The sequence below is a fragment of the Mytilus trossulus genome, chromosome 3, assembly GCF_036588685.1.
Source record: "Mytilus trossulus isolate FHL-02 chromosome 3, PNRI_Mtr1.1.1.hap1, whole genome shotgun sequence".
In the NCBI taxonomy this organism is placed as follows: Eukaryota; Metazoa; Mollusca; class Bivalvia; order Mytilida; family Mytilidae; genus Mytilus; species Mytilus trossulus.
In genome coordinates this window covers 1,487,748-1,514,199 of record NC_086375.1, presented here as the reverse complement: position 1 = coordinate 1,514,199, position 26,452 = coordinate 1,487,748, and the positions used below count along the sequence as shown (strand labels likewise).

The following is a 26,452-nucleotide window of genomic DNA, read 5'->3' as shown; positions in this document are numbered from 1 at the left end:
AATATCATAATTTGTTCATTTGTCTTAAAATATTTTTTATAATCAAATAAATTCATTAGATAATATGTAAAATGAACAACACACACACAAAGAAACAATCAATCATAGATGTCTCAAATAGATAAAATGTCTATTTATATATTGCAAATAATTAACATAATTAAAATGGAACAAAAGAATAGAAAATATTAGTAAAGCAAAAATGTTTTTTTATCACAGTCAAGCAGTTATAACAGTTGTATTACTTTCATACGCACAACAAAACAAACACATATCATACAAAAATATGAACAACAAAGGAAAACAGATATAATCTCTAATATATATTTAATTAGCTATCAAAGGTACCAGGATTATATTTTGATACACCAGACATGTGTTTTGTCTACATTAGACTCATCAGTGACACCCAGATCAAAATAGTAAAATAGGCCAACCAAGTACCGAATGGAAGAGCATTGATGACCTTTCTTTTAGTAGGATTTCTTTTTAATTTGTTCCATGAATGTGGAAGACACAAAAATATTTATTCCCTACCATGAATATAAATTTCAGATTGGTTTCAGATGCTTAAATATTTTTAATGGCAGTGAGTTTAAATGTATGCTTTTTATTATTGATTGTGAAAATTGCCCCCAAAAATCAACTACCAATTTGAATTTTGATAGCATAGTTTGAATGCAGTATTTCTTGAAATTATTTATTGTTCATTGTTCAACAATAGATGTAAATAAATAAATGCCTGCAAAGTATCTGAATTACATTACACATACTTTTACACACTCAATGTATTATTTTGAAATGTAAATTATCAGTAAGGGCTGGGGAAAGATCTATTACTTCAGAGGAATGACTGTTTGTTGGTTTCCCTTCAAACTGCAAGGATTTATTTTGTGGAGTTGCCGTTTCACTTGATGAGAGGTGTCTTCTTTGACCCACTTCCAGGGGTTGCCTTAGGAGTAGCTGCTTCTGGTTTTGGGGGAGTTTTATCTGATGTTTTTGGAGTCTCACATTTCTTTGGTGTATTTTCAGTTTTCTTGGGTGTGCTGTCAGCTTTCTTTGGTGTAGTGTCAGTTTTCTCTGGTGTGCTGTCAGCTTTCTTTGGTGAAGCATTGGTTTTCTCTGATGTGCTGTCAGCTTTCTTTGCAGGTAATGTACCTCTATCAGGATTGGCAGCATCTATCTTTGCATGCTCTGTTGTGACCAAATTTTTCAGTTCTTCCTGAAAAACACAAGCAATTTATTGTACTGCCAAATCATCAAAATAGTTCACATTTTTATATTCATTACTTTGGTATGAAAAAGTTTTTTTGAAAGATGACATGACTTTTTACATACAACTTCTAATTAAATCTATTGAAATGCATTCAATACCATAATTTATTTTGCATAATCATATTCTTATTTTCTATATGACTTACTAGTAAGATGTTTCAAAATCAATCCTAATTAAAATTCAGAAACCTAATTTAGATACTGTAAACTCAAAAATGATTGCAAGGTTTTTAAAACTGTAAATTCAGAAATTATTGCGTGCATTTATTATTGCAATTTTGTCATTTTAAACTTAAATGAAATTTAAATTTTTATGATTTTGAGAAAAGTCGTGCTTAATTCAGTTAAAATATTACAAAATGTTTTAATTATTGCGTTTACAACTCTGTCGCATTATTCGCAATAATAAAAACCTCGCAATAATTTCTGAATTGACAGTAATGTGAATAATGCTACTACTTGAGTATCACATTTATAAGAACTCACATTCAGATATCAAATATATATATATCCCCAAGTAGCTTTACCAAAAATCAAAATGATTAAACTTGCTGTTTGTTGTTAATTCTTCAAAAACTGCAATAATTTCTGAAATTACAGTACCCGAACAAAATACATTTTGGTCCGAGACCACAATTGTTGTCCCTTGATTTTCGTTGTCCACGAATATAGTCCCTAGTGTTGACAGTGGTTTACTTTACATTAATTTTTATACCCCTTCCAAATTTATTTCTCCATGTTTAATGCCTCAAATTGCAAGTAGGGGATGAAATTACACTAAAAAAAAATTTGGGTCCAAAATTTTAAAGGAAAGTATTGATTTAATCCAGCTGAAAAAGGTTAAAATTAGCACTTCAGAAGCTGTGAAAAGATTTCAAGACGCCCTAAACATAAAATTGTCCATATTTTGAGTTGGAGCTGATGAAGTTTTCTATAATTTTGATATAATTTGTCCCAAAAGTAGTACAACACACTGTAAAAATTTTATTGAGAAAGGTTTGGTGGGATTTTTTAATTTTCATTTATGTTCTAAAAGAAATGCACTATGAAATAATTGTGGTCTCTGACCTTTTGGAAGAAGGAAAAACAAATCACTAAACTTACACCCCATCCTAATGCTTCAGCTAATGCCATACAACCATCATCACAGGTTCCCTGCCAAAATATATCTCTGAAAAAACAAATCAAATTCAGAATTTAACAAACAAAGGTAATCATTCTCAGTTAACATTAAAAAAGAATTCCAGTTTTCTTGAATAGTCATTTTTTTCTGGAAAAATTAATTGAACTTACAAAACTTCAAGCTTACAGCTTAGATTTATAGATTAATAAATCAAATAATGATTGAAAAGGAAATACAAATGTAATGTCAGCCATGTAGTTGAGAGGAAAAATAAAGAAATAAAGAAATAAAGCAATAAAGAAGGCAGAAACGTCTTGAATAATTGGTTTATTGAAACAATTAGATTAATAAACATTTATTCACTGTTGCAGTATCAATTCTGACCGTTCACAATCTTTAATTCACATTACTTGATAGTTTCAAGAAAGTTTCTTCTTGAAATTGGCAAGAATTTTGAAGTTTTATTAACAAAAAAAACGTAGCTGTAAGATTTCAAGTTGACAAAGAAATGCTGACAATTGGGCTGGTCATACCCTGGAGGACAAAACATTCATTAGCAGTGACATCAACCAAGTAGTCGTAAAAATTAACCAAAGATACCACTTACAAATTAAACCTTTCTAAAAAGATACTTGATGCTTCGCAGTATCATAAATTACAACATCAAGCAATAATTGTTAATAGGGTCTTTGAAAATCCACACTGTTATTCTAATCAATATTTTACATATTTGATATATTCTCCTGTTTAGGACATGTTCCTAATTCTTTATCTCTTTAACAAATTGAACCTTAGCAACACCATAACCCATTGAAGAAGATGGCATGAATAAAGAATAAAATAACTAACTTTGCACCTAGATGAGAAGCTATAATTTTGTATGTCAGACAAGCATTTGATCTACTTCTGCTTCTACCAGATAATTGCCACAATCAACGAACTGAATATTTTGCCATGACTTCGGTGCGCATATTGATCCCTCTTCCCTCCCAAATAATGTTTGAATTTAGTTCAGCTTTGTCACAAAGGCTTTAAAAGCTTATTGGCTGATCTTCTAAGCATGTCTTACATCAAACCAACCTGTAATTATTTTCACCATCAAAATCAAAACCGCTGCCAAATATCACAGTCATAATTGGATCCAGTTTCTGAATAAATAAAATAAAAATAATAAAATCAAATTTTGGGTAAAATGAAAAAAAAAGCATTATACAAAATAAGGATTTCTCACATTGCCATTCCATATTGATAGACTTCTCTTTGGATCAGACACTAATTTTTTATCTTCTCTTTTTTATCTTTGAAAGAAGTTTTAATTTTTTGTATCATGTTTTTCTTCACTTTTCAATTAAAGCCAATTTTATATTCCAAAAGTGTAATTTTCCAATGAAATTTTTACAAAATAATTAAAGAAGTATAGCTGATTTAGTTTTATTATTTTAAAATTTCTTGTAGCTAGTATCCGAAGAACATCTTAACAATCTGGAATGGCCTAACTATCAGATGGTCCCTTTACTTTACCTGTTATTGGCCTTGGAATATGGCCCAGTTTTATCCTTCCTCTGAAGCATAAAAATGACAAAGAATATATTCAAAGAAGGTTATTTCAAAATCTTGTTTTAGTTACTCTAATAAAATATCATATGAATGTCAAAATAAAAGGTTAAACTCAACCTCTTAAAAAATTAAAACAATAATTTATAAATTTCATGATCCTGAAGCGTTTTTCTGGATTTACCTTCATAAGGAATGCTCACGACTAAATATTTGAAAAGATTCAAAGATTATTTTAAGAATGTAAAAAAGATTGAAATATAAATAGCTCCTTATAGTAAGAGGAATTACTTGACCCTTCTTTCCAAATTGGACCCATTTCTTAAAGTCCTTAATAATTGGATTTTTCAAACTTTGTTTGCCTAGATGTGAAGGGTGTTTTTAACTTACCGGAGGACAACTATTTTCTAAGTTAATATACATTCTTGGTACATTTTCCTTTGTTCTGAAAATAATAAACAAAAATTCAAAGTCATGACATACTAAAATGTATAGCAGATTTGCATATTTGAAGTAACTTTATAACTGGAAATTGAGGAAAAGTTGAAATCGATGACATGCAAAATTTTATACAACCACTTCTCACTACATTAAGTAAAACTCAGGTCATAATTTTTTTTTTTACATTTATTATTTCAGGGCCTTTTTTAGCTGACTATGCAGTATGGGTTTTCCCTATTGTCCAAGACTGTATGGTGACTTATAGTTGTTTTAAAAATATTATGTCATTTGGTCTCTGATGGAGAGGGTTTTTTGGCAATCAAACCACATCTTCTTTTTTATACAACTAGTTGTAGTATAGTCACTGAATGGGAAGTTAATTTATCCCCATTTTCTCTAATTTTCCATTGACATTCTTTCAACAAAATTTGTCCATATCACGCATCTCACAACCTATATGTCTTTTTCAGTCTGAATGAAAGAAAATTCATGACTTTATAAGCCAACATCATCAACGCCTAGGAAAATCGCAATCATTAATAAATTATCACTGGTCTTTCAATTTTGAGGAAGTTTCTAAGATACATCTCATCTTAAGGCTGTCACTCTTGGATGAGATTGTAGCTGAGAATTCTCCTCTCTTTAAAGTATCATGGGAAATCTTTAAATAATTTTATTTTATTTTATGTGTTTTAACACCACTTTTAAGCAATCCTTTTGGGCTTTTTTATGGGGCCAGTTTTTATGGTAGAGGAACCCAGTGTCTGGAGAAAAACCACTGACCTTAAATTAAAATGTATGAAATATTAAGTATAATGTTTATACATAAATTACCTGTTAACCAATGAAGCAAATGGTTGCACCAATAATGATGTTCCCATTATAATTAGCAAATCACATTTTCCAAAATCCTGAAATAGAAAAACATTTTTCAACTCTGAAAATGACAATAATGACTCCTTCTTTTTAGTTTTTCCTTATTCTTTTTCTAAGGACCTCATAATTCTTAATTCCTCCCCTTTTTAACCAAATAAATATGTTTTACAAATATGTTCAAATTAATAAATTATGATAAAACAAGGTTTATTCAAGAGTTATACCCCGAAAATAATGCCAGCATAAGCAGTTTCATCGGAATGATGTTAATTAACAATAAACCTAAAATAACTACATTTGCATTGTTGTGTTAATCTTTAACAGGGGTATAAGAATGGGTTGGATTTCTTGCAAACAGCATGTGACTTAGTTTGTAATAAAGGTAAACTGGTAATAATTCTTTTTAAAATGCTTGATTTTACAAACAATAATGTGTGGTATCATACCTTTCAACATAAACAAAGTTTTCTAACTAATGACATGTTGTTTAGTTATTTATTTAATTAAGAATTTTATTTTACAATTGGATCCATTTAAAAATTATTATGAAATTTCAAAAAAATGTTCAAAAACAAGGAGATCTCTTACTTTTTATGTGTGAAATGTCATGCAGGACTGGGTTACTTAGATTTGACCAAAACAATCTATATATTTCCATTATTATAGAGTTATCTGTAATTACCGGTACTTCAAATTATCATAAAAACCTAAAAATAAAATTAATTCTTACCTCTGACATACATTGTAGAAAGCGATGTGGAAGACTTTCACCAAAGAAAACAATATCTGCAATAAACATCAAAAGATAAAAGTAGGTCACATCATCACAATTGTTTCTCATAATCAAAGTTCTGTGGATTCATTTATTTTCATGGGTACCAATTTTCATGTTTTGAGGAAAACTTGCATTTTCTGATGTCTGATTTCGTGGTTTTCCAAAAGATTCCATATAATCATACAGCAAATTTGCAAAATGTTGAACATTTAAATTTGTGATTTCCCTGTACCCATGAAATCCACGAAAATTGGTATCCAATGAATAATAATGAATCCACAGTATATTGATTGATATATTGTTGGTGTTAAATAGTACTCTCAGTATGATCTGCTATATCAACTTGGTCAGTTTTTATTGGTGGAAGAAGCTGGAATACGCAGAGAAAACTACTGCCTTTCGCAAGAAAACTGGCATGTTTTGTCGATTAAGATAGAAGTCAACACACCTGGGTTTTAACTCACTACCTCAGGATTGGAGATTTTGGTTCTGAGACATCGCTGATATCAACCTCTGATATAAGTTTGATAAAAATCTGGCAAGAATTATACGTTATTAATAATTATGAGAGTGCTTAAAATTCAATTTTCCATATAATTACTAAATAAATGGGGCATACCTCTTTAAATAAACAGCTACACCATAAGCACTTGATATGCCTTTCTCTTTTTCAAAGAATAAAGTTCTATAACCATGATAACTTCTCAATGTCATATTCAAAATTCATGAAAAAATAAAGGGAGGTTATCTTGACAGATATAAACCAGTCACCAAAGTTTCAAGATAACTGCTCAACGCATTGTTTGAAAACTGGAAAATCACCCCTTTTTTATAAATAAAATCACATCACCCCTTTTTTATGAATAAAATCACATAACTCAGAAACGTTTAATCTTAGATTTATGAAAATTAAAAAGGAGCTTCCATCAATAGATTATATAAACATTTCATCAAAGTTTCTTGCAAATTGGTGAAAGTGTTTTTTGAGTTATTGTTTGAAAACTGGAATATCACCCTTTTTTTATGAAATAAACTGTTATCACAGAGATATGTCTTGTCTTTTTGTAATTTTGATAATGCAAATGTTGAAATTAAAATAGCAATACTTTAATAACATGTAAGTTGTGCAAATATTCAAAGTCGATGAACCATGACTGAAGGTACATGGCTAAACAATATCCATGGAATGAGATGTCGTGCCAATGCTAATACAACTGCATAACAAATACTATTGACTTATTATAAGTCTTTCCCTTTAAACAAACCTAATCACAAACATTAACTTGTAAACTATGTAAAAGTTTCAAAGTCAATGAATCATGATCAGGGGTGGGGCTTTATAATCTCCATGGAAACGATACTTTCAAATGCCAATACATTTGCATACCAAATATCATCGACTTAACATTAGAAGTTGAATCATCATCTTAAACTGATCTAATCACAAACTAATACATGTAAACTAAGCAAAAGTTTCAAAGTCAATAGACCATGACTGAGGGGGGCGGGGCCAAATATTCTCCATGGAAATGAGATGTGCTAATGCTTATACAACTGAACACCAATTAACATTGGCCTACCACTAACGGTTCCCCTTGAATTAACCTAATCACAAACTAATACATATTAACTTAGCAACATTTTCAAAGTCTATAGACCATGACTAAGGGGGCGGAGCCAAATAATCTCCATGGAATGAGATATGCCAATGCTTATACAACTGCATACCAAATATCATTGACCTACCACTAGTGGTTCCCCATAAACTGATCTAATCACAAACTAATACATGTAAACTATGAAAAGTTTCAAAGTCAATAGACCTTAACTGAGGGGGCAGGCCAAATAATCTCCATGGTAATGAGATGTGCCAATGCTTATACAACTGCATACCAAATATAATTGACCTACCACTAGTGGTTCACCATCAACCAGGGCTCACGCTACCAGGCGACTTGGGCGAAGAAGTCGCTTTCCCGACCGTCACTTCGCTTTTCCAGACCCCCACAAGCGAAGACAAGTCGCCCTGATGTTTACAATACTCGCTTTCAGTCGCTTCCGTCATCCGACATTTTCAAATTTTACCAAGTTGATCAACTTTTTATTGATAATTAAAGAAATTCAGACATAAAAGATTCATTATCTTATGAAAAGATGTTGAAGCATTGTTTTTGCAGTGTGTAGCAAGTTATTTAATAAAAATACAACTTTTTATCACTTCGTGCACTTACGAAAGTTCCGGTGCTTGTTACTCAAAAACGTACATCAACCTAACTTTCGACTGCAAAATAAGTTTGTTACTTCATTTAAACGTGATAACAGTTGCCTCCAGTAAATGTTCAATCCATTTATTGCATTAAAAACGTCATGATCCTTTCCAAATAACTTGTCAAACATCGTTTAATTTTGTAATTTTTCTTGCAAATGTCCGCCATTGACCGATTTCTAAACTACGGATCGGAAACGGACCAGCTATGACCAAAATCCGTATTTTTACAAAAATTACTACTGACGCACAAATGGAACTGCTGACAGAAGAATATTGATCCCAAAAGCAAAAAATACGCATTCCACAATCCACACGCATTAAGACTGTTGGTTACATTTAAATAAATTCATCATTGATTGGTGTATATAATTCCCTATAATTTATATGGATTGTTGTAAACTATTGTAAAGTTGCTTAACTCTTAGACTATTACACTAATATCAATATATTATGCCCAGCTTACCTTTATATATCTTTTGATGAGAAACACTGAATTTCATACACAAGATAGTTTTTAATTAAATTGTAATTGATATATTATAATTTCTTTACCTTTTTTATTAACTTTTTAAAAAAAAATATATATTTTTTTAGTGCTAGATATTTAGTTGGTAGTTTCTCACAAGGACCTTAGTAAAATTTAAACAACTTTAAATTTGAAATGTTACTATAATTGTATACTCATGTATGAATTGAACAATATAAAAAGAACATTATTTACAAATGACAGTTTATACTACAGTAAAATCCAAACATTGTAGCACACCGCGCGAATGAGCACTTCTCTTTCAAATCTCACCACTTCTCCCTATCAGTTTCAAAAAGAGAAGTCACTTCTCCCTATAATTCTGAAGTAGTGTGAGCCCTGTCAACTAGACCTAATCACAAACTAATACGCTGGAAACAGCATACCTATTTCTCGCTTTTTGACTCCATCAAGGCGAGACAAAAACCTCATAAATTGGAAACTTAAAATCTAAATTTTATAAAAAAAACGAAAGGGAGCTCACGTCAATAGATTTAATAAGAGTCAATATAATTCACTAAAGTTTCATGCAAATTGGTTAAAGCATTTTTGAGTTCTGTACATGTTGAAGACGGACGGATGGACAGACAACGGTAAACCATAATACGTCCTGTAAATGAGCCTTTAAAAATGGTTGATCAGCACTGATTTTTGATTTTGTCCAAGTCAATGCTGATATAAGTTTTAATCAAAGTGCTGGATAGCACCTGTGGAAAGTTTGCAACGGTAGATTGTAATTTTTCAAATATATTGTAAAGATGTAGATTGGGTGGTTACCTTTTAAAAAAAAAACTTTATCAAGAAATAATTGTAACAGGATGCTGCTACGGCTCTCAAAATTAGTCATTCACACGGTCGCCTGACATTTGGCAAAGTCCAATACAAATTGGTCTGGTCTAGTAAAGTGATATGCACAAGTGACGTCTAGGTATTACACCTGTAAGTCATTCAAATCTTCTTGAAATCATGTACAGTAATATTCATGATTAAGGGGTGGGGATCTAGACAGTTAACAAGTTCTCAAAGAGGCAGGAGATAGGGATAAGAGTGACCCTAAGGGACTAGCCTTTTATTTCATCTGATTTGTTTTATTATTCCGTACAAGAATATATGTGGTTTCCGTGTTGGGATTTCAACAGTTTTTAGTTTTCGAAAAAGAAGGGGGTGGGGTGGATCTTGACTGTTTGCAAGTTGTCAAAACAGGATGGGGTGCGGTGACACCGAGGGATTCTCCTTATATTTCATTTTATTCTTTTTATTGTCCAATACAAGAATATATATGGTTAAGGGGTGTGGATCTCAACCGTTTAAAAGTTCTCAAACATGAGGGGGTGGGGATGACCCAGACGGACTCCCACTATATTTCATTTGATTTGTTTTGTTGCCCCATAAAAGAATATATATGGTTTAGGGGTGGAGATTTCGACCGTTTACAAGTTTTAAAAAGAAGGGGGTGGGGTCACCCCTGTGGACTTCTTCTATATTTCATTTGATTTATTTTATTGTCCCATACAAAAATATATATGGTTTATGGGTGGGGATCTCAACCATTTACAAGTTCTCAAACAACAAGGGGGTGGGAGTGACCCCTGGGGACTCACCTTCTATTTCATTTGATTTGTTTATTGTTCAGAACAAGAATATATATGGTTAAGGGATGGGGATCTTGACCATTTCCAAGTTCTCAAATAAGAGGGAGTGGGGCTGACCCAAAGGGACTCCCACTTTATTTGAATTGATTTGTTTTGATGCCCCATACAAAAATATATATGGTTTAGGGGTGGGGATCTCAACCATTTACAAGTTCTCAAACATGAGGGGGTAGGGCTGACCAAAAGGGACTCCCACTTTATTTCATTTGATTTGTTTTGTTGCCCCATACAAAAATATATATGGTTTAGGGGTGGGGATCTCGACTGTTTCCAAGTTCTCAAACATGAGGGAGTGGGGCTGACCCAAAAGGACTTCCATTTTATTACATTTGATTTGTTTTGTTGCCACATACTAAAATATTTATGGTTTATGGGTTGGGATCTCAACCGTTTACAAGTTCTCAATCAACAAGGGGGTGGGGTGACCCCTTTTATTTCATTTGATTTGTTTTATTGTACCGTATAAGAATATATATGGTTTAGGGGTGGGGATCTTGACTGTTTTTAAGTTCTCAAACATGAGGGGTTGGGTTTGGTGACCCCATGGACTCAACCGAAATTTAATTTGATTTATTTTATGGTTCTATGGTCATTACTGAAATCCATGTGTGTCTGTCACTTACTGTTTTCAAGTTATAGTCATTTGAATTTTTTTTTTTTAAATCCCATAGGATTCTATAGTAATTATACCCTTCTGTTGGCCCCTCAAAATACACCTATATAGACCCAGAGAAGAAAAATAATAAGAACTTAGCAACAACTTTGTTTATGAGTCTTAATAGCAAGTAGTATAATTACGAAATTTGTTATAGTCCGATTTTCTTATGCCAAATATGTAAAAGGCAGAGTTTATTATAGTCCGAGTTTGTTGTGGGCCGAGATTAGATAAGATACCATGATACTTTCAATACTCTCGGGCTTTTACGTATTGATTAAACAGTTGTAAAAATTTTAGTCGGCGTCGAAAAATGTACTTTCATGAAATATTTTAAACACTGTATTAATTTTCTCTTCAACCGGAGGAAGGTAGGAAACCTTTGAAACGGGGATTATAGTACTCCCGTCTGGAGGCACACATATATGGATCCGACGCATGTCTGGAGAATACTGATAAAAGCATAACGTAGAAACTGCTGTCTTGTGTGTGTATCGATTTTACTTTCCGCGAAGCGCAGATCCGCGTAGTATAGTTTGTTCGCCATTTTCAAAATGAAGTTGAATTATTTGATTTATCGATAAAAATTCAGTATGTTTTAATTCAAGCTGTTTGCTATCAAAATAGGAAAGCTCTAAATTTCAAAAGCAACATTCTATTATTAGTTTTCAAACACGAGTACTACATTATCTAGAAGTACGACACACTTCCTAAAGTAAGATAACCTGTCACTTCCTGTTAGAGGCCGATACCGTAAGAAAGTTTATTGCTATAGCAAGCTATAGCAAACTTTCCAAAACTAGAGGCTCTAAAGAGCCTGTGTCGCTCACCTTGGTCTATGTGAATATTCAACAAAGGAGACAGATGGATTCATGACAAAATTGTGTTTTGGTGATGGTGATGTGTTTGTAGCAGGGTTGGCAAAGTATTACCCGCCCGGGAATTCCCGGGTGGGAAAACCCGGGTTTTCCCGGGCTGGGCAATACTCCCAGAAATTGGTTATAGTGGGCAATACTGGGCAATTTGATTTTCTATGCTTATTTTAACACCAGGGATGGGGTAATCGTAATCTGTAATCGTAATCGATTGTAATTGATTACATTTTTTCAAGTAATCGACAGTAATCTGTAATCGAAGACATTTTCGATTACATGTAATCGTAATTTAATCGATTACAGCAAAAATTTGGATGTAATCATCGATTACTTTTCGATTACATTTCGATTACTTTACTAAAATAGTTTGATGAAAAATAACCTATTTCAGAGGAAAATATGTATGTTATCACTCTATAGTATAGATAATAAATTATATCTTTCTATTGTCTCAAGCTGCATTATGAGTAACCAGTTCCCCTACTTAACTTTACTTTATATCTAGCTTTTGAAACAAATGAATGTATGTGCTTGTCAATAATTCAAGAGCTTTAATATTTAAATAAGAAAATAAATTTGAAATAATAAAAAAGAACTTAAATAAGAAATGTGTCTATCTTTTGTTAAGTTTCTTACTGCATTTTTTTAAAAGGAGTAAGCTTATTTGTATTAACCACTTTTAATATTCCTTTTAATGATGATAGATGTCTACCAGTGTGACTTTTATATTTTAATCATTTAGAGATAAACATGTACATTTACAAGGTGGTGGAATACTCATGATTGAGGTGCTCCTTTATTGGAGGAAGTTACGATATACAAGTTACAAATTAACTTTCCTGAAAACATCTTTTTTCAATCAGAGTTGAAATTAAAGTTAAGAATAGATAAACAGTTGATTTTTAAAATGTTATTATATATACATGTATATAAATTAAATTAAAAAATAACACAAAATCCTTTTATCAATGAACCAATGGCAATGCATAGCAATTCTTTTTACATGTATCCCTTTGACACTATAAATATATTTGTATATATTATTAATTTGATTGAAGAAGTTAACAAATCTTAACAACATTCTTGCCTTTACAAATGAGGTGATCAAAGTCTTCTAATCAATAACAAACATACTTTGTTTTTATTTCATTTATCTTATAAATGTCTAATTAAGAAGGAAATTCACAATATTTAGCCCCAGGTTATAAATTGTACTCCAGTGACAGTTAAATAATCTTTAATTAGGGTGGTTATTCAAACAAAAGGTTTAAATCATACATGTCATTATAAAAATAATTTTTGATCTTAAAAATTAGCTGAACTTTATTCTCATTTTTTTTCATATTTTCTTAAACATTATATTTAACTATGCTAAAAAAAAAAATTTCATAAAGAGTAAAAACAAAAAAGCTAACGTAAGTCATTAAGAAAGCTAAATTTTTGAAAAAACAATTAGTTATGAATAAGTGATTATTGCAATGCGATGACATGTTTCATTTATGTTGAAAGTCGAAATTTCAAGATTTTTTTTAAATATTTCTAATCTTCATCAAGAGATTTGATCTAAAAAAAAACAGCTATTAACTTATAATTTAGAAACAATGCTTTGATTGATGCATTTTGAAAAGATCTTTATTTCCACTTTACAAATGTTGAGCAATATAATTGTGATTTACTTATGTTATTTTTTGTTGAAATGTTGAAGTATGTAATTGATAGTAATCGAAAAGTAATGTAATTACTTTTGACAAAGTAATCGATTGTAATCGATTACATACTAAAATTTGAGTAATCGATTATTAATCGATTGCACAAAAATCCTTCATGTAATCGATTATTAATCGATTACATTTGTCAGTAATCGTGCCCATCCCTGTTTAACACTAAATAGTAAAGACTTGATACAGTTTCATAGTATCATAGCTAAATATGTACTTTTTATACAGATAACCATTGGCAGTCATTTCAAGAAATTGAAATGTCAATTTCATTCTCTTCTCTATAAATTCTATATGTAAGCAGAAGAGAAGATTAGTATATTTAAAGACACCTTTTTAATTACCAAACATTGTTTTAATAATCCAAACTTGAAACATGCATTTTATTACAGTGTTTAAGTGACTTGTTAATTTTATTTGTCATAGTCATATTGCTAAATAAACACCCTAAGGGGTCATGCCAATAAAACTTCGATATTGTTTTGCGCCAAAAAGTAACTCATTTGCGCCACAACTTAATTGCGCCAATACTTCTTTTGCGCCACCTAATTTTCAAAACTATAGGTATCATTTGCGCCAATAAAATAATCCTCTAATTGCGCCAATTTTATTCATTTTTATATAACAACTAAATGATTGACTAGGTTCCATCAGCAAAAAGTTCCTTTGACATTGTACATAGAAAATAGCCTGGCATCCTAATAAAATTATCCCGCTTTGTGGATCGTTACACAATACAAAGTCATCATCTTTGTTTGTTACAACACCAATATCATCCAATATTCTGTATTTCTGCTTGATTTTTAAGTTAAGCCGGACGCAGTTTTCTTCTCTCTCTAAACATATACTGACACACATATTTTAAATCCTTTTTTTTTCTAAATTTTCTTCTTCAATTTTGAAGATCTGAAAACATATTGGTTGCTTTTCCTATGCTCGCAGATCTCAAAATTTGACGTTCAAATTTCTGGAGACTGATAATGAAATAATTATATTTCTGTTTATAAATGAAAATGTGGTATTGTATACTGCCAAAATTTGCTGTGAAATTTTCATAAAGCGAAAATGTATTTTATACTCGTGATAGGTGACTTGTATTTGTATTATAATTTTAAGAAAAAATTGTTTTATAGTCTCTCAAAACTCTTTATAGAGTGGCTCTTGTTGTTATCTTGTATTTTAAAAAGTTGTATATTTTATATGTAACAAGTGGTGAGACTTTTCATAAAGTATTTGTCTTGTCTTGTGTTGATATAAGTAAAACATGTACAGGTATGATATAGGTTAAAAATATTAACAGGTAAGTAAATGTGGCGCAATTTCGTTTCATTTATTGGCGCAATTAATACCATCAAAATAAAAGAGAGTGGCGCAATTAATACCTTTTCAAAACTGCAATTGGCGCAAATTGATTCTGCCCTAGAATTGTAAGGGCTGATTATTGTTACATAAAGAAATCTGTGTTCTAATCTGAATAATTACTAATTAATTAATGATTGGGCCAGGTGAGCTTAAGATGTGACAAGAATTGTCCTTACAAGATTATAAGAATGGCCAGTATTTCTATGTCCCAGCAACATGTTGAGGGGAGGACAAAAAAACATAATAAAATAGTTTGAAATATGAGGGTCATTCAATTAACTGAAAACAAAACATTTTCCTCTATGTCCACAAGGGAGATAACTCACCAGGTTTAACAACACCCTCGCATCCTTCTACTTCACATTTAGGTATACTTGGTTTCATAATCCTCTCTAAAATTAAAAGATCAAATAAATGCTTAATTTTCACCATTTCATTGTTTGTAAGACAGTTTGTGTGTATGTGCGTGTGATTGTTCTTTTCCCCTTTTTGTTATAATGTTGCTATTCATATATCAATATGCTACCTTTTAAACTAGGTTCAACTGAGATCATTTCAGTGATTTAGAGGTTGTGATTGACTCACAGAGTAAAGTAAAGTCTGATTCCTTAATTTCCACAAGTCTTTCTATTTATATATGAAAGCATTGTAGTATGGTACACAAGACTATATACAAATGGTCCTACTGGTGACAGAATCAAAATAAAAGGAAAGTTATATTCATTTTTAGCTACCCATGATGATTTATCATTGATAAGGTACATATATTTGCTGATTTTTTGAAAGTCAAATGTTATCCAGAGTTTGAGTGTTTAGAAAAGTACCGTCTTTTTATAGGCTTGTATGGATGGTTCAGTTAAAACCACAGAATTAAATTTCCATGAAATTCTTTTTTTTTCAATCCATGAAAATTTGTACATGTACCTTCAAAAATAAAGAAATCTTAAGTACAGCTAGTTTATTAATTAAGTTTTATTTACAGGTTACTTGTACCTGATATGGTATCAAGGTAAATGTGGCACCAGCAAATATATTACCTTTCATCCAGTCCTGGGTATACTCTGCCCTACACTGTATGCAATGCCCTGTCCTGAAATGACCATGGGCTTCAACACACAACTCTGGGTCCAAACCAGCAACAGACTCTAATGTGTCTATATTCTGCAAGAGATTTAAACAACATTAAAAGTATGTCCATCATGAAATTATAATACACCTAGCCTGTTAATAGAATCTTAAACTAAACTAGAGGCTCTAAAGAGCCTGTGTCGCTCACCTTGGTCTATGTGAATATTAAACAAAGGAAGCAGATTGAAAATTGACTACAAAGGTCAATAACTCCTACAGGGGTCAATTGACCATTTCGTTCATGTTGACTTATTTGTAGATCTTACTTTGCTGAACATTATTGCTGTTTACAGTTTACCTATATCTTGACCTGATTAACAATTTTACTTCATGTCAGATTTTCTCTAAATTATTTGGTTTTTGAGTTATAAGCCAAAAACTGCATTTTACCCCTATGTTCTATTTTTAGACGTGGCGACCATCTTGGTTTGATGGCCAGGTCACCGGACACATTTTTTAAACAAGAAACCCCAAAGATGATTGTGGCCAAGTTTGGATCAATTTGGCACAGCAGTTTCAGAGAAGAAGATTTTAGTAAAAGATATATAAAATTTACGAAAAATGGTTAAAAATTGACTTTAAAGGGCAATAACTCCTAAAGAGGTCAACTGAACATTTTGGTCATGTTGACTTATTTGTAAATCTGACCTTGCTGAACATTATTGCTGTTTACAGTTTACCTATATCTATAATAATATTCAATATTATAACCAAAAACAGCAAAATTTCCTTAAAATTACAAATTCAGGGGCCGCAACCCAAAAACAGGTTGTCCAATTCATCTGAAAATTTCAGGGCAGATAGATCTTCACCTGATTAACAATTTTAACCACGTCAGATTTGCTCTAAATGCTTTGGTTTTTGAGTTATAAGCCAAAAACTGCATTTTACCCCTATGTTCTATTTATAGCCATGGCGGTCATTTTGGTTAGTTGGCGGGGTCACCGGACACAATTTTTAAACTAGATACCCCAATTATGATTGTGGCCAAGTTTCAAATAATTTGGCCCAGCAGTTTCAGAGGAGAAGATTTTTCTAAAAGATTACTAAGATTTACGAAAAATGGTTAAAAATTGACTATAAAGGGCAATAACTCCTAAAGTGGTCAACTGATCATTTTGGTCATGTTGACTTATTTGTAGATCTTACTTTGCTGAACATTATTGCTTTTTACAGTTTATCTCTATCTGAAATAATATTCAAGATAATAACCAAAAACAACAAAATTTCCTTAAAATTACCAATTCAGGGGCAGCAACCTAACAACGGAATGTCAGATTCATCTGAAAATTTCAGGGCAGATAGATCTTAACTTGATTAACAATATTACCCCATGTCAGATTTGCCCTAAATGCTTTGGTTTTTGAGTTATAAGCCAAAAACTGCATTTTACCCCTATGTTCTATTTATAGCCATGGCGGCCATCTTGGTTAGTTGGCGGGGTCACCGGACACAATTTTTAAACTAGATACCCCAATGATGATTGTGGCCAAGTTTGGTTAAATTTGGCCTAGTAGTTTCAGAGGAGAAGATTTTTGTAAAAGTTAACGCAGGACGACGACGGACGACGACGGACGACGACGCCGGACGCCGGACGCCAAGTGATGAGAAAAGCTCACTTGGCCCTTTGGGCCAGGTGAGCTAAAAAATAAATAAAGGATCTAATCCTTCAAAGAATATAAAACGCATTAGAGTCTATTTCAACCATCAAAACCTTTCCCCATCTCTTTCTTATGTTATGTTTTCTAATAGCCTGATTTGGTCTTTTGTTTTTGAATATATAGTGCCACCATGGATATGTTCCATGTTACGAAAATCCTGTCTCCATAGAGACCATGCTCTTTTATGACATCAAATGTGTCAACATGACAGTTGCCACTTCTGGGGAAGTACAAAAGCACATGAGTTTAACAATTTTTTAAAGAGTGCCGGTTGTTTAATCTTTAGTTTTCGGTGTAGTGTTTTGAAGACTGTAATATGTCCTTTTTTTCTTTTGGCCATGGTTTATTTCTATCCTAATTGTTTTCTTTTTCAAAAATGACTTTTGACGGTACCCTTGTTATCTCCCTTTCCAAATGATACAATTTCTAATAAGTTTTCCAGAAAACTTGTGCTGTGTTGAAATAAATCAGAATAATATGCTTATAATTTACTGATGGATTAATTGATTTTTGTTTGTACCAACTTTCTTAAAGATTGCATGGTTTTAAAAAAATCTCCATACAAGCCTATAGAAAATTTATAAATTAATAAACATCTAAGTTTGTGGTCCATCTGTAAGCACAAAATTCTTATAAATTAGTATCCCACATGTATATAATAAGGAATCGGCAGTATACCAACTAAATCACTAGGTGTAGAGGCTCATATCATGTAGCATACAGACACTCATATGTGACTTTCAGATGAAGAATATTGTAAATTGGTTTTGTCATGTGTTAGTGTGTGTCATAAATTCATACACCATTGCTTTTTGTTTTTATAACAATCGTACATATACACACAGCTTTGAATAAGTAGATTTACCTGAGTGAAGTGTCTCAAAAGAAGTCCTTTTTCTTGAAGCATTCTGATAAAATAGTGGCAAGTTGAAGGCTAAAAAAAATATGTTGATATATATTTCTGATAAAAAAGTAGCAAGTAGTTAGCTATACATTAAAAGCAAATTAAACTATTAAGTTATGAAGACCACTTTGTAAGTATTCAATAAACAGGAAGTGATGGATGTAAAAATGTATTACACTGTATAACAAAATCACATGAAAGCAGATTCCAAATTTCCTCATGTCCATTATGAGGGTATGGATGTCCTTTACTGTCTGGCATCAAATGGTCATTTGGTTTAAATTTATTGTGATTCATCAAAATATCCTTATAAAGATTTGTCAGACATGAGAGGTCTCAAATAATTAATTATTATTTGCATTGTTAATTTGGGAATTTAATGTCATTCATCAAAAAGAAAATGTACATTTTATTGACATGCACCCAAAATTACTGTAAAAGTCATTTGACAATTTTTAACCCTAATCATCATGAAGGTACCCCCTAAATGACGCTCCATTATTATGTAAGAAAATACATTTTTCATAAATGGATTAGCAATGAATCTGAAAATGCATCACACAGTAAAGAATGATTAACTGAAACTAGATTCCAAATTTAGGAAGCTCTGAACTTTATTGTTCCAAAAATAAATAGGCTGAATTATACAGGAAATAATGACTAATGTTTTCAGTTATTTGAATGGTTTTTTTTCAGACCCGAGTGAGTGTCTCACCCTAATCATAAGTTAATATACAGAAATGTTTATATCTTCCAATTGATTTTTATCAAAACATGTTTTGTTTAAGTCATACAAGTTCCTGTGTTGTATAAATATGAACAGGTATTTTTACAGTTTTAAAACCATTACCTGGATTAAAAAAGTGATTACAGTTAATCAAAAATACCATACCTTAAATACTCCTGGCCATAACTCTCTTGCCAACATGAAAAATGGTTCTGGGTTATCCTGTAAAGAAATAGAGTGTTTGAGTACAATGTTTTACATAGGATTGATTGATTAATTGGAGTTTTTCAAATATACGGCAAAAATGCAAAAAGATAGGTGAAAATTGTCAAAAAGGGAAACATTCAGGACATGTCAGATGATTTTCTATGAGGTTAAATTTTCAAGATTCATTTTTCTGTAATTTAATACACCCCACTCCTTTTTAAGATGTAAACAGACAAGGTCGCCTTTCTTTCATGACATCACAATAGGAACTTGAGAGGAAAGCAAAAAAAATTACGTCATAATCAAATATTGACAAAAGAAAAACTGAGATGAAACAAAACACACGTTGATTAAATAAAATAACCAACAGGTCATGAAAAGAATCAATTAGATAAGAATTAGAGACATAGATATAAAACTGATTGATTAGGGGTGCTTTAACTGCACTTTCAGCTCACTTGGCCGGTTTTTATTGGTGAGACTCAGAAAGATCTTTAGCAGGAATGTCTAACTAAAAATGCAGTTCAAGGCACAGGCCATGAGGGGATTCAAACTCACAATTTCATGTTGACAGGCTTATGATTGCTGTAGATGAACTCCTTAGACCTATCAACTAGAGACCCCTAAACAATATACAACTTACTTTGAAATAATCAAGTGAAAATACTGCAGTTGGTTCTGGCAAATTATATTTCTGTAAATTATCATATAAGCCTGTCCCTGGGGATCTGAAGTCTGGTATTCCTGCAGCTAAAATAGAAATGATCTCAAATCAAAAATTAAATACAAAAAGTTAAATCCAAAGAAATTGTGTACTGTATTTACCAAATTGAACTTTTTATAAGGAACTAAAATTTATTATCAAGTAATCATTTGTAATTAAATATTTTATTTTGGTAAGATTTGAAAACAAATTCAAATTCAAATTAAATACATGTATATAGTAAACTATTTATCATATCAATTCAATCCACTTATAGATTAATCTAACACGCTAAGCTGAATCACCTGAACTCAGGTTATTTTACTGTCTTCTGAGTAATTTTGCTTCTTCATTTGAAAAAAATGATAAAATAAATATGAAACTAACCCCAAGAGTAGAGGTTGAGATAAGATTGGTTTCTTATAATAAACTGTTATCACAGAGATATGTACTTGCCTTTTCGTAATTTTGATTATGCAAATGTTGAAATCCAAATAGCAAAACATCTTGCACAAGTAATGCAAATATTCAAAGTCAATGAACCATGACTGAAATACATGGCTAAACAATCTTCATGAAAATGAAATGTGCCAATGCTTATACAACTGCATACCAAATACCATTGACTTATTATAATTCGTTCCCAAACATAAAAACAAACATTAACTTGTAAACTATGTAAAAGTTTCAAAGTCAATGAACTATGAAGAGGGGGTGGGGCTATATAATCTACATGGAAACAATACTTGCAAATGCCGATAAATTTGCATACCTAATATCATTGACCTAACATAAGCATTTCATCTTAAACAGATCTAATCACAAACTAATACATGTAAACTAAGATAAGTTTCAAAGTCATTAGACTGTGACTGAGGGGCAAGGCCAAATATTCTCTATGAAAATGAGATGTACAAATGCTTATACAACTGAATACCAATTAACATTGGCCTACCACTAATGGTTCCCCTTGTACTGACCTAGTAAGAAACTAATACATGATAACTTAGAAAAAAATTCTAAGTCAATAGACCATGACTTAGGGGGCAGAGCCAAAATATCTCCATAGAAATGAGATATACCAATGCTTATACAACTGCATACCAAATATAATTGACCTACCACTTGTGGTTCCCCATAAACTGACTTGATCACAAGCTAATACATGTAAAATAAGCATAAGTTTCAAAGTCAATAGACCATGACTGAGGGGGCAGGGCCAAATAATCTCCATTGAAATGAGATGTGCCAATGCTTTTACAACTGCATACCAAATATGATTGACATACCACTTGTGATTCACGATAAACTAGACCTAATCACAAACTAATACATTGTTGACACTGTTGCCGTCACCGAAACCGGAAACTGCAGACCTATGTGTCGCTTTTTGACTCCGTCATGGTGAGACAAAAAATCTTTTTTACTCACAAGTAGAGATGCCAGCTCCTGCCATTGTGATGATGTTTTTTGCTTTGCCATCTTTTATGTACTTGACAATGCCATTAAAGTCTACTGTATCTAACAATGATTCTATCTTGGGTTCATCCTTTAATCCCAGGGAAATAGCAAAGGCATCAAAAAGAGCTGAAAATAAGAAATTCAATAACAATGATTCTGTAATCTATTATCATTTATCTGAGCAGTACTTTATAATATTTTACATTGAGCTTTGATATATGATTATTACTATCTCTAACCTAAAGTAATCATGTCATGGTCAGATAACTCTACAATGATTGGTGATCCTTTAAAAAAAAATAACAAATACCTTCTCTTGTTTATTTTTATGTCATTTGGTCTCTTGTGGAGAGTTAAATAAATAAAATGTCCCATTAGTTATCATACCACATCTTCTTATTTGATAAATAATTTCTATTTAAATTTATCTGTTTATCTAATGATTTTTGAATGATATCTTTTCAATATGGTGTTCTTTCCAAATAATGAATGTTTTTTTGTTTGTTTGAAGTCATTGGCTATTGCATGAATGTATGTGCTGTCATAATTTTAAAAGCAAAGAGCAGAATACAATTTTTAACTTGATGTCATTTTCTTTTATCTGATGAACAAATTAAAGGTGTAATGCCACCAATTAAACAAAACTTAACAACAGATAATTAACAATTGTTGTTACTTCTGTGCATATTTACAGTAAGGCACATACCAGATTTCTTTTCTTCTTCCTTAAATAGTAATAAAAACATATGTCAGAATTAAGTGTATCTTAGAATATTTAAACAAAATTTACACCAGAAAATAAATACAAGTTAATAATTCATAATCAATGATTTTTTAGCTTATTTTGACAAAACTGAACCATACTGGTGGCTAAAAGCTAATTATTATCACTATTTGCATTTTATTACTGATTGAGCAAAAAAGAAAATGTTCTGGTACTTAAAAATGATATTCCTATCTCTTGCATGGTCTCACCTAAATTTACAAAAGAGTTTGCATTTACCGCCAGAACAGTTAGGTCCAAAGTTCAAAGAAAAAGAGGGTATAACTGTCCAGTTAAAGAGGCACTAGCTACAAGATGTATAAAAATTCTTATATCTTCTTTTGTTATAAATAAAATATGAGAATTTGATTAAAAACGGTGTGAACATGAATTTGACAGCTAGTGCCCCTTTGACTGTCCCTTTGGTATCTTTCGCCCCTCTTTTAAGATAAAATAAATAGATATTAGAAAATTTTACAATGTTATGTTATCTTTCTTTTGTGAACAAAGGGGAGTAACATGTTTAATGTCATAAGAAATGAGTGACCGGTGAAAAATAATGTTCTTCCAATTCTAGAACCAATGCATACAAACATCATAAACTTAGTCTTCTGTTCAATAATTTTTCATTTTTTTCGCATAGATTTCGTATACTCGTCACATTTTTTTTTCAATCGGTCAGTGTTGTTGTGAAAATAAGGCAGGTATTAAAGTTCCTGTTTTGAAGCCAAAGTTTAACAATTGTCACTGTTTGTCAACAATCGACAAAAAATCAACAAAAAGCATGGAAATTGAGCACGTGTTTAACATGTAAATTCAGATAAAAGTTTATTTTAAGGACATCCATGCGTATTGCGATCACCAGACTTTTACGAGATGGGTCACACTGAGGTCACTTAGCAAACGGAAAATATGTCGGGGGAATTGCTTCCTGGAAGGAAACAATTAAAATAAAGTAAACTTCTTCTAAATTTGAATAAATTAAAGAATTTTCTTCAGAAAAAAGTTTATGTACATAAGTTTTATAATAAAAACTATCCATTTAGTTATAAAAAAAACATATGAATATTTTTTTTAATTTGAGGTTTCTTATGTGGCACAGTGTGAATTAACAAACAATGCAAATGCATTTAAGATCCTTTTTCCTTATAAGTAGATATCTTATCAAAATTAATCCAACCATAATGAAAGAACTGAGTTTTTTAATATAGCTACACATGTATTTGCTGGAAATTTAAACAACAAGAAATTTGTGAGCTACGTGTACAAGTGTATGCTGAATGTAAATAAGTGAGTATTATAACAGTAAATAAAACAAAAAAACACAAAATAGAAATCTCTGTGTCTTCATATCTTGATAAATCTGTTATCATGATATGATAAACTACTTACTTTTTTCTCAGTAGTTTGATTATCTTCTGCTTTAGAATCAGAATTATCTCCCCCTGCAGCACCTTGACTATTACTTGGCCCTTCTTCTTTCTTATCATCAGAGTTATCTCCCCCTTCAGCTCCTTTAGTGTCCTGTCCTGTAGAAATGAGAGACAAAGTTGTAAATCGCAGAAAAGAAGAAGAAAACACTCATTGAAACATTTCAATGATTCTAGGAACAACCAGTTTTATGGGATTTCAGAAAACTTCAGAGTCTTCTGCCCTGATTATTATTTCTGCCTTCGATGAAAACTTTGTTGCGTGTTAAAACCAGATGCTCCGAAGGGCACAGCTTTAAATGACTGAAGAGGTCGAACCCTGAGCAGTTGGGGCAATTATGGACACAACATTCAAGCTTGATACAGCTATGAATTTGGATTGTGATTAAATAGTTGTCACAGAATGAATGTGGTCTTAGGCTTATAAACTTAAATAAAAAAAAAAAAAATACTTTTAAGCAATTCACTATGCTGCTGAATATTAATCCCCTCATTTGAATTAGTCTTTTTAATTTCTTAAATCTGAGATGAGAAAAAACTTTTAAAAATAAATTTACAGCTACATGTACACATCTCAAGAAAATAGTCATTTCTTAAATGTTTTGTTTCCCTGCAGAAAAAAACTAAGTCCATTTTAAAATAAGGAAAAAATGGAATTTTATTTTTAGAAAATTTACTTCTGGATACTATCTTATGATCTAAACAAGCTTCTGTCAAAGTAGTAGAAATCCAGTATAGTTTAAGAAAGTTATTAAAATTTCAAAAACTTTAACCACAGAGTTAATATTTGTTGCCACCGCCGCCGACGACGGAATGTAGGATCACTTAGTCTCGCTTTTTCGACTAAAGTCGAAGGCTCGACAATAAGAGTATTCTTTAAACTGCTTTTAAATTGTCTAAATTGTCTTTTACCAGAAAAACATGTTTTCCCCCCTTTTTTGCCCATAATTGCTAAATGATTTAAGCCATAACCCCTTAACCATCCCTTTCTAGTATGGAAACTTGTGTTATAGTTTCAGAGAGATTTACACACAAGTAAATGTTTGAAAACTACAAAAATGCTTATCTGGGCCCTATTTATATATATACATTGTAGGCCCCTCATTCCAAACCTTTGAGACCAAAACCCCAAAATCAATCACAACATTCCTTTTGTGGTAACAAACATTGTGTGGACATCATGTCAGTGTGGACATTGCTTCATGCATCAATCCGGGGACTATATGTATTATATACTAATAGTCGAATCGGGGTCCATTCGCCCTGAATCATGTTTGCCCTGGTACAGGTTCCCCCAGGGTCCATTCGCCCTGATTTAATTGTTATTATTATTGTCTTCTTTCATAATGTTTATCATTTGTATAAAGTATGATAAATATTGATGACAAATTCGCTCAATATTTCTTTTAATACTGCAACCAAATAATCAGTTTTCGTTTTATTTGCACAGTAGAATACTTGAAACAATGTATTTATCTTTATTGATATGTGTTATTATTACATGTATTATATGTTACAGTTTAAATAATTCTATCAAGTCAATTTATGCAGTATAAATGAACTTGAAAATTCTTTCCGATTGTTTTTACTCATTTCAAGCTGACTAATTTATCAAAACAAAACGTTATTTTTATTATTTATCCATCAAAGACAAGTATTAAACAAGCAGTGAGAATTATAATTTATTACATGTATATCATGCAACCATTAATGCTCAAAAATAAGCCATCAACTTTTAAATATTTCCATGTTTTTTCATGAATGTCAAGATTTTATACCTTACAAATATCTGAATAAGTTTTATTAAACTTTTTTGCTTTTAATATTAATATTTGAAATAAAAGTATGCAGGGCAAACAGACTCTATGGGCGAACGAACTCAGGGCAAATGGACCTAGGGCGAACATGTAATCAGGGCGAACGTTTCCGATACCCTAACCGTCCCAGATCGATCCATACAGACACTTCACTTTGGCATAGGTTTTACTGATGGTAAATAATAAAACAGTCTGAACAATAAAATTGAGAAAGGAAATGGTGAATGTGTCAACGCAACAAACCGACCATAAAGCAGACAACAGCCGAAGGCCACCAATGGGTCTTCAATGTAGCGAGAATTCCAGACGTTTGTCTGTAGTCTAAAATTTAAATTTTAAAAATGTTGTGGTGGTTAGTTTTACATGCTAAACCAAGGCTCATTTCGATCATTACCTGACGACATGATTTCCAAGCGAAATTTTCTAACAGTTTAATTCACTTCTGGGTCATATGATATTTTGGTAAATGACAAATCGACTCAGTCTCACATGTCATGCAATCATATTTTCTTTTGGATGATGTTTATTTGTTTGTTTACATGCACGGTAC

At 31.6% G+C, this 26,452-nt stretch overlaps 1 protein-coding gene across 1 annotated transcript; it reads right to left on the bottom strand.

The window, feature by feature from the left end:
- Nucleotides 1-45: 45 nt before the first annotated feature.
- Nucleotides 46-26,452, bottom strand: LOC134709965 (NAD-dependent protein deacetylase sirtuin-2-like). The gene is made up of 15 exons (XM_063570092.1): nucleotides 26,297-26,452; nucleotides 24,048-24,184; nucleotides 22,599-22,617; nucleotides 21,863-22,018; nucleotides 20,372-20,478; nucleotides 19,687-19,743; nucleotides 18,756-18,824; nucleotides 16,139-16,262; nucleotides 15,428-15,493; nucleotides 6,000-6,055; nucleotides 5,228-5,304; nucleotides 4,343-4,397; nucleotides 3,479-3,546; nucleotides 2,380-2,446; nucleotides 46-1,222 (listed from the first exon to the last, which is right to left on the bottom strand). The coding sequence occupies exons 1-15, from the start codon at nucleotides 26,304-26,306 to the stop codon at nucleotides 908-910; spliced, it is 1,383 nt and encodes a 460-aa protein (XP_063426162.1). The 5' UTR covers nucleotides 26,307-26,452; the 3' UTR covers nucleotides 46-907.

Excerpts from the sequence above, each read along its gene's own strand:
- LOC134709965 (XM_063570092.1), bottom strand. Across the intron at positions 19,744-20,371 it reads TTTCACTTGATTATTTCAAA|GATAACCCAGAACCATTTTT; the intron begins GTAAGTTGTATA and ends ATTTCTTTACAG. Across the intron at positions 6,056-15,427 it reads CGAGGGTGTTGTTAAACCTG|ATATTGTTTTCTTTGGTGAA; the intron begins GTGAGTTATCTC and ends TGTTTATTGCAG.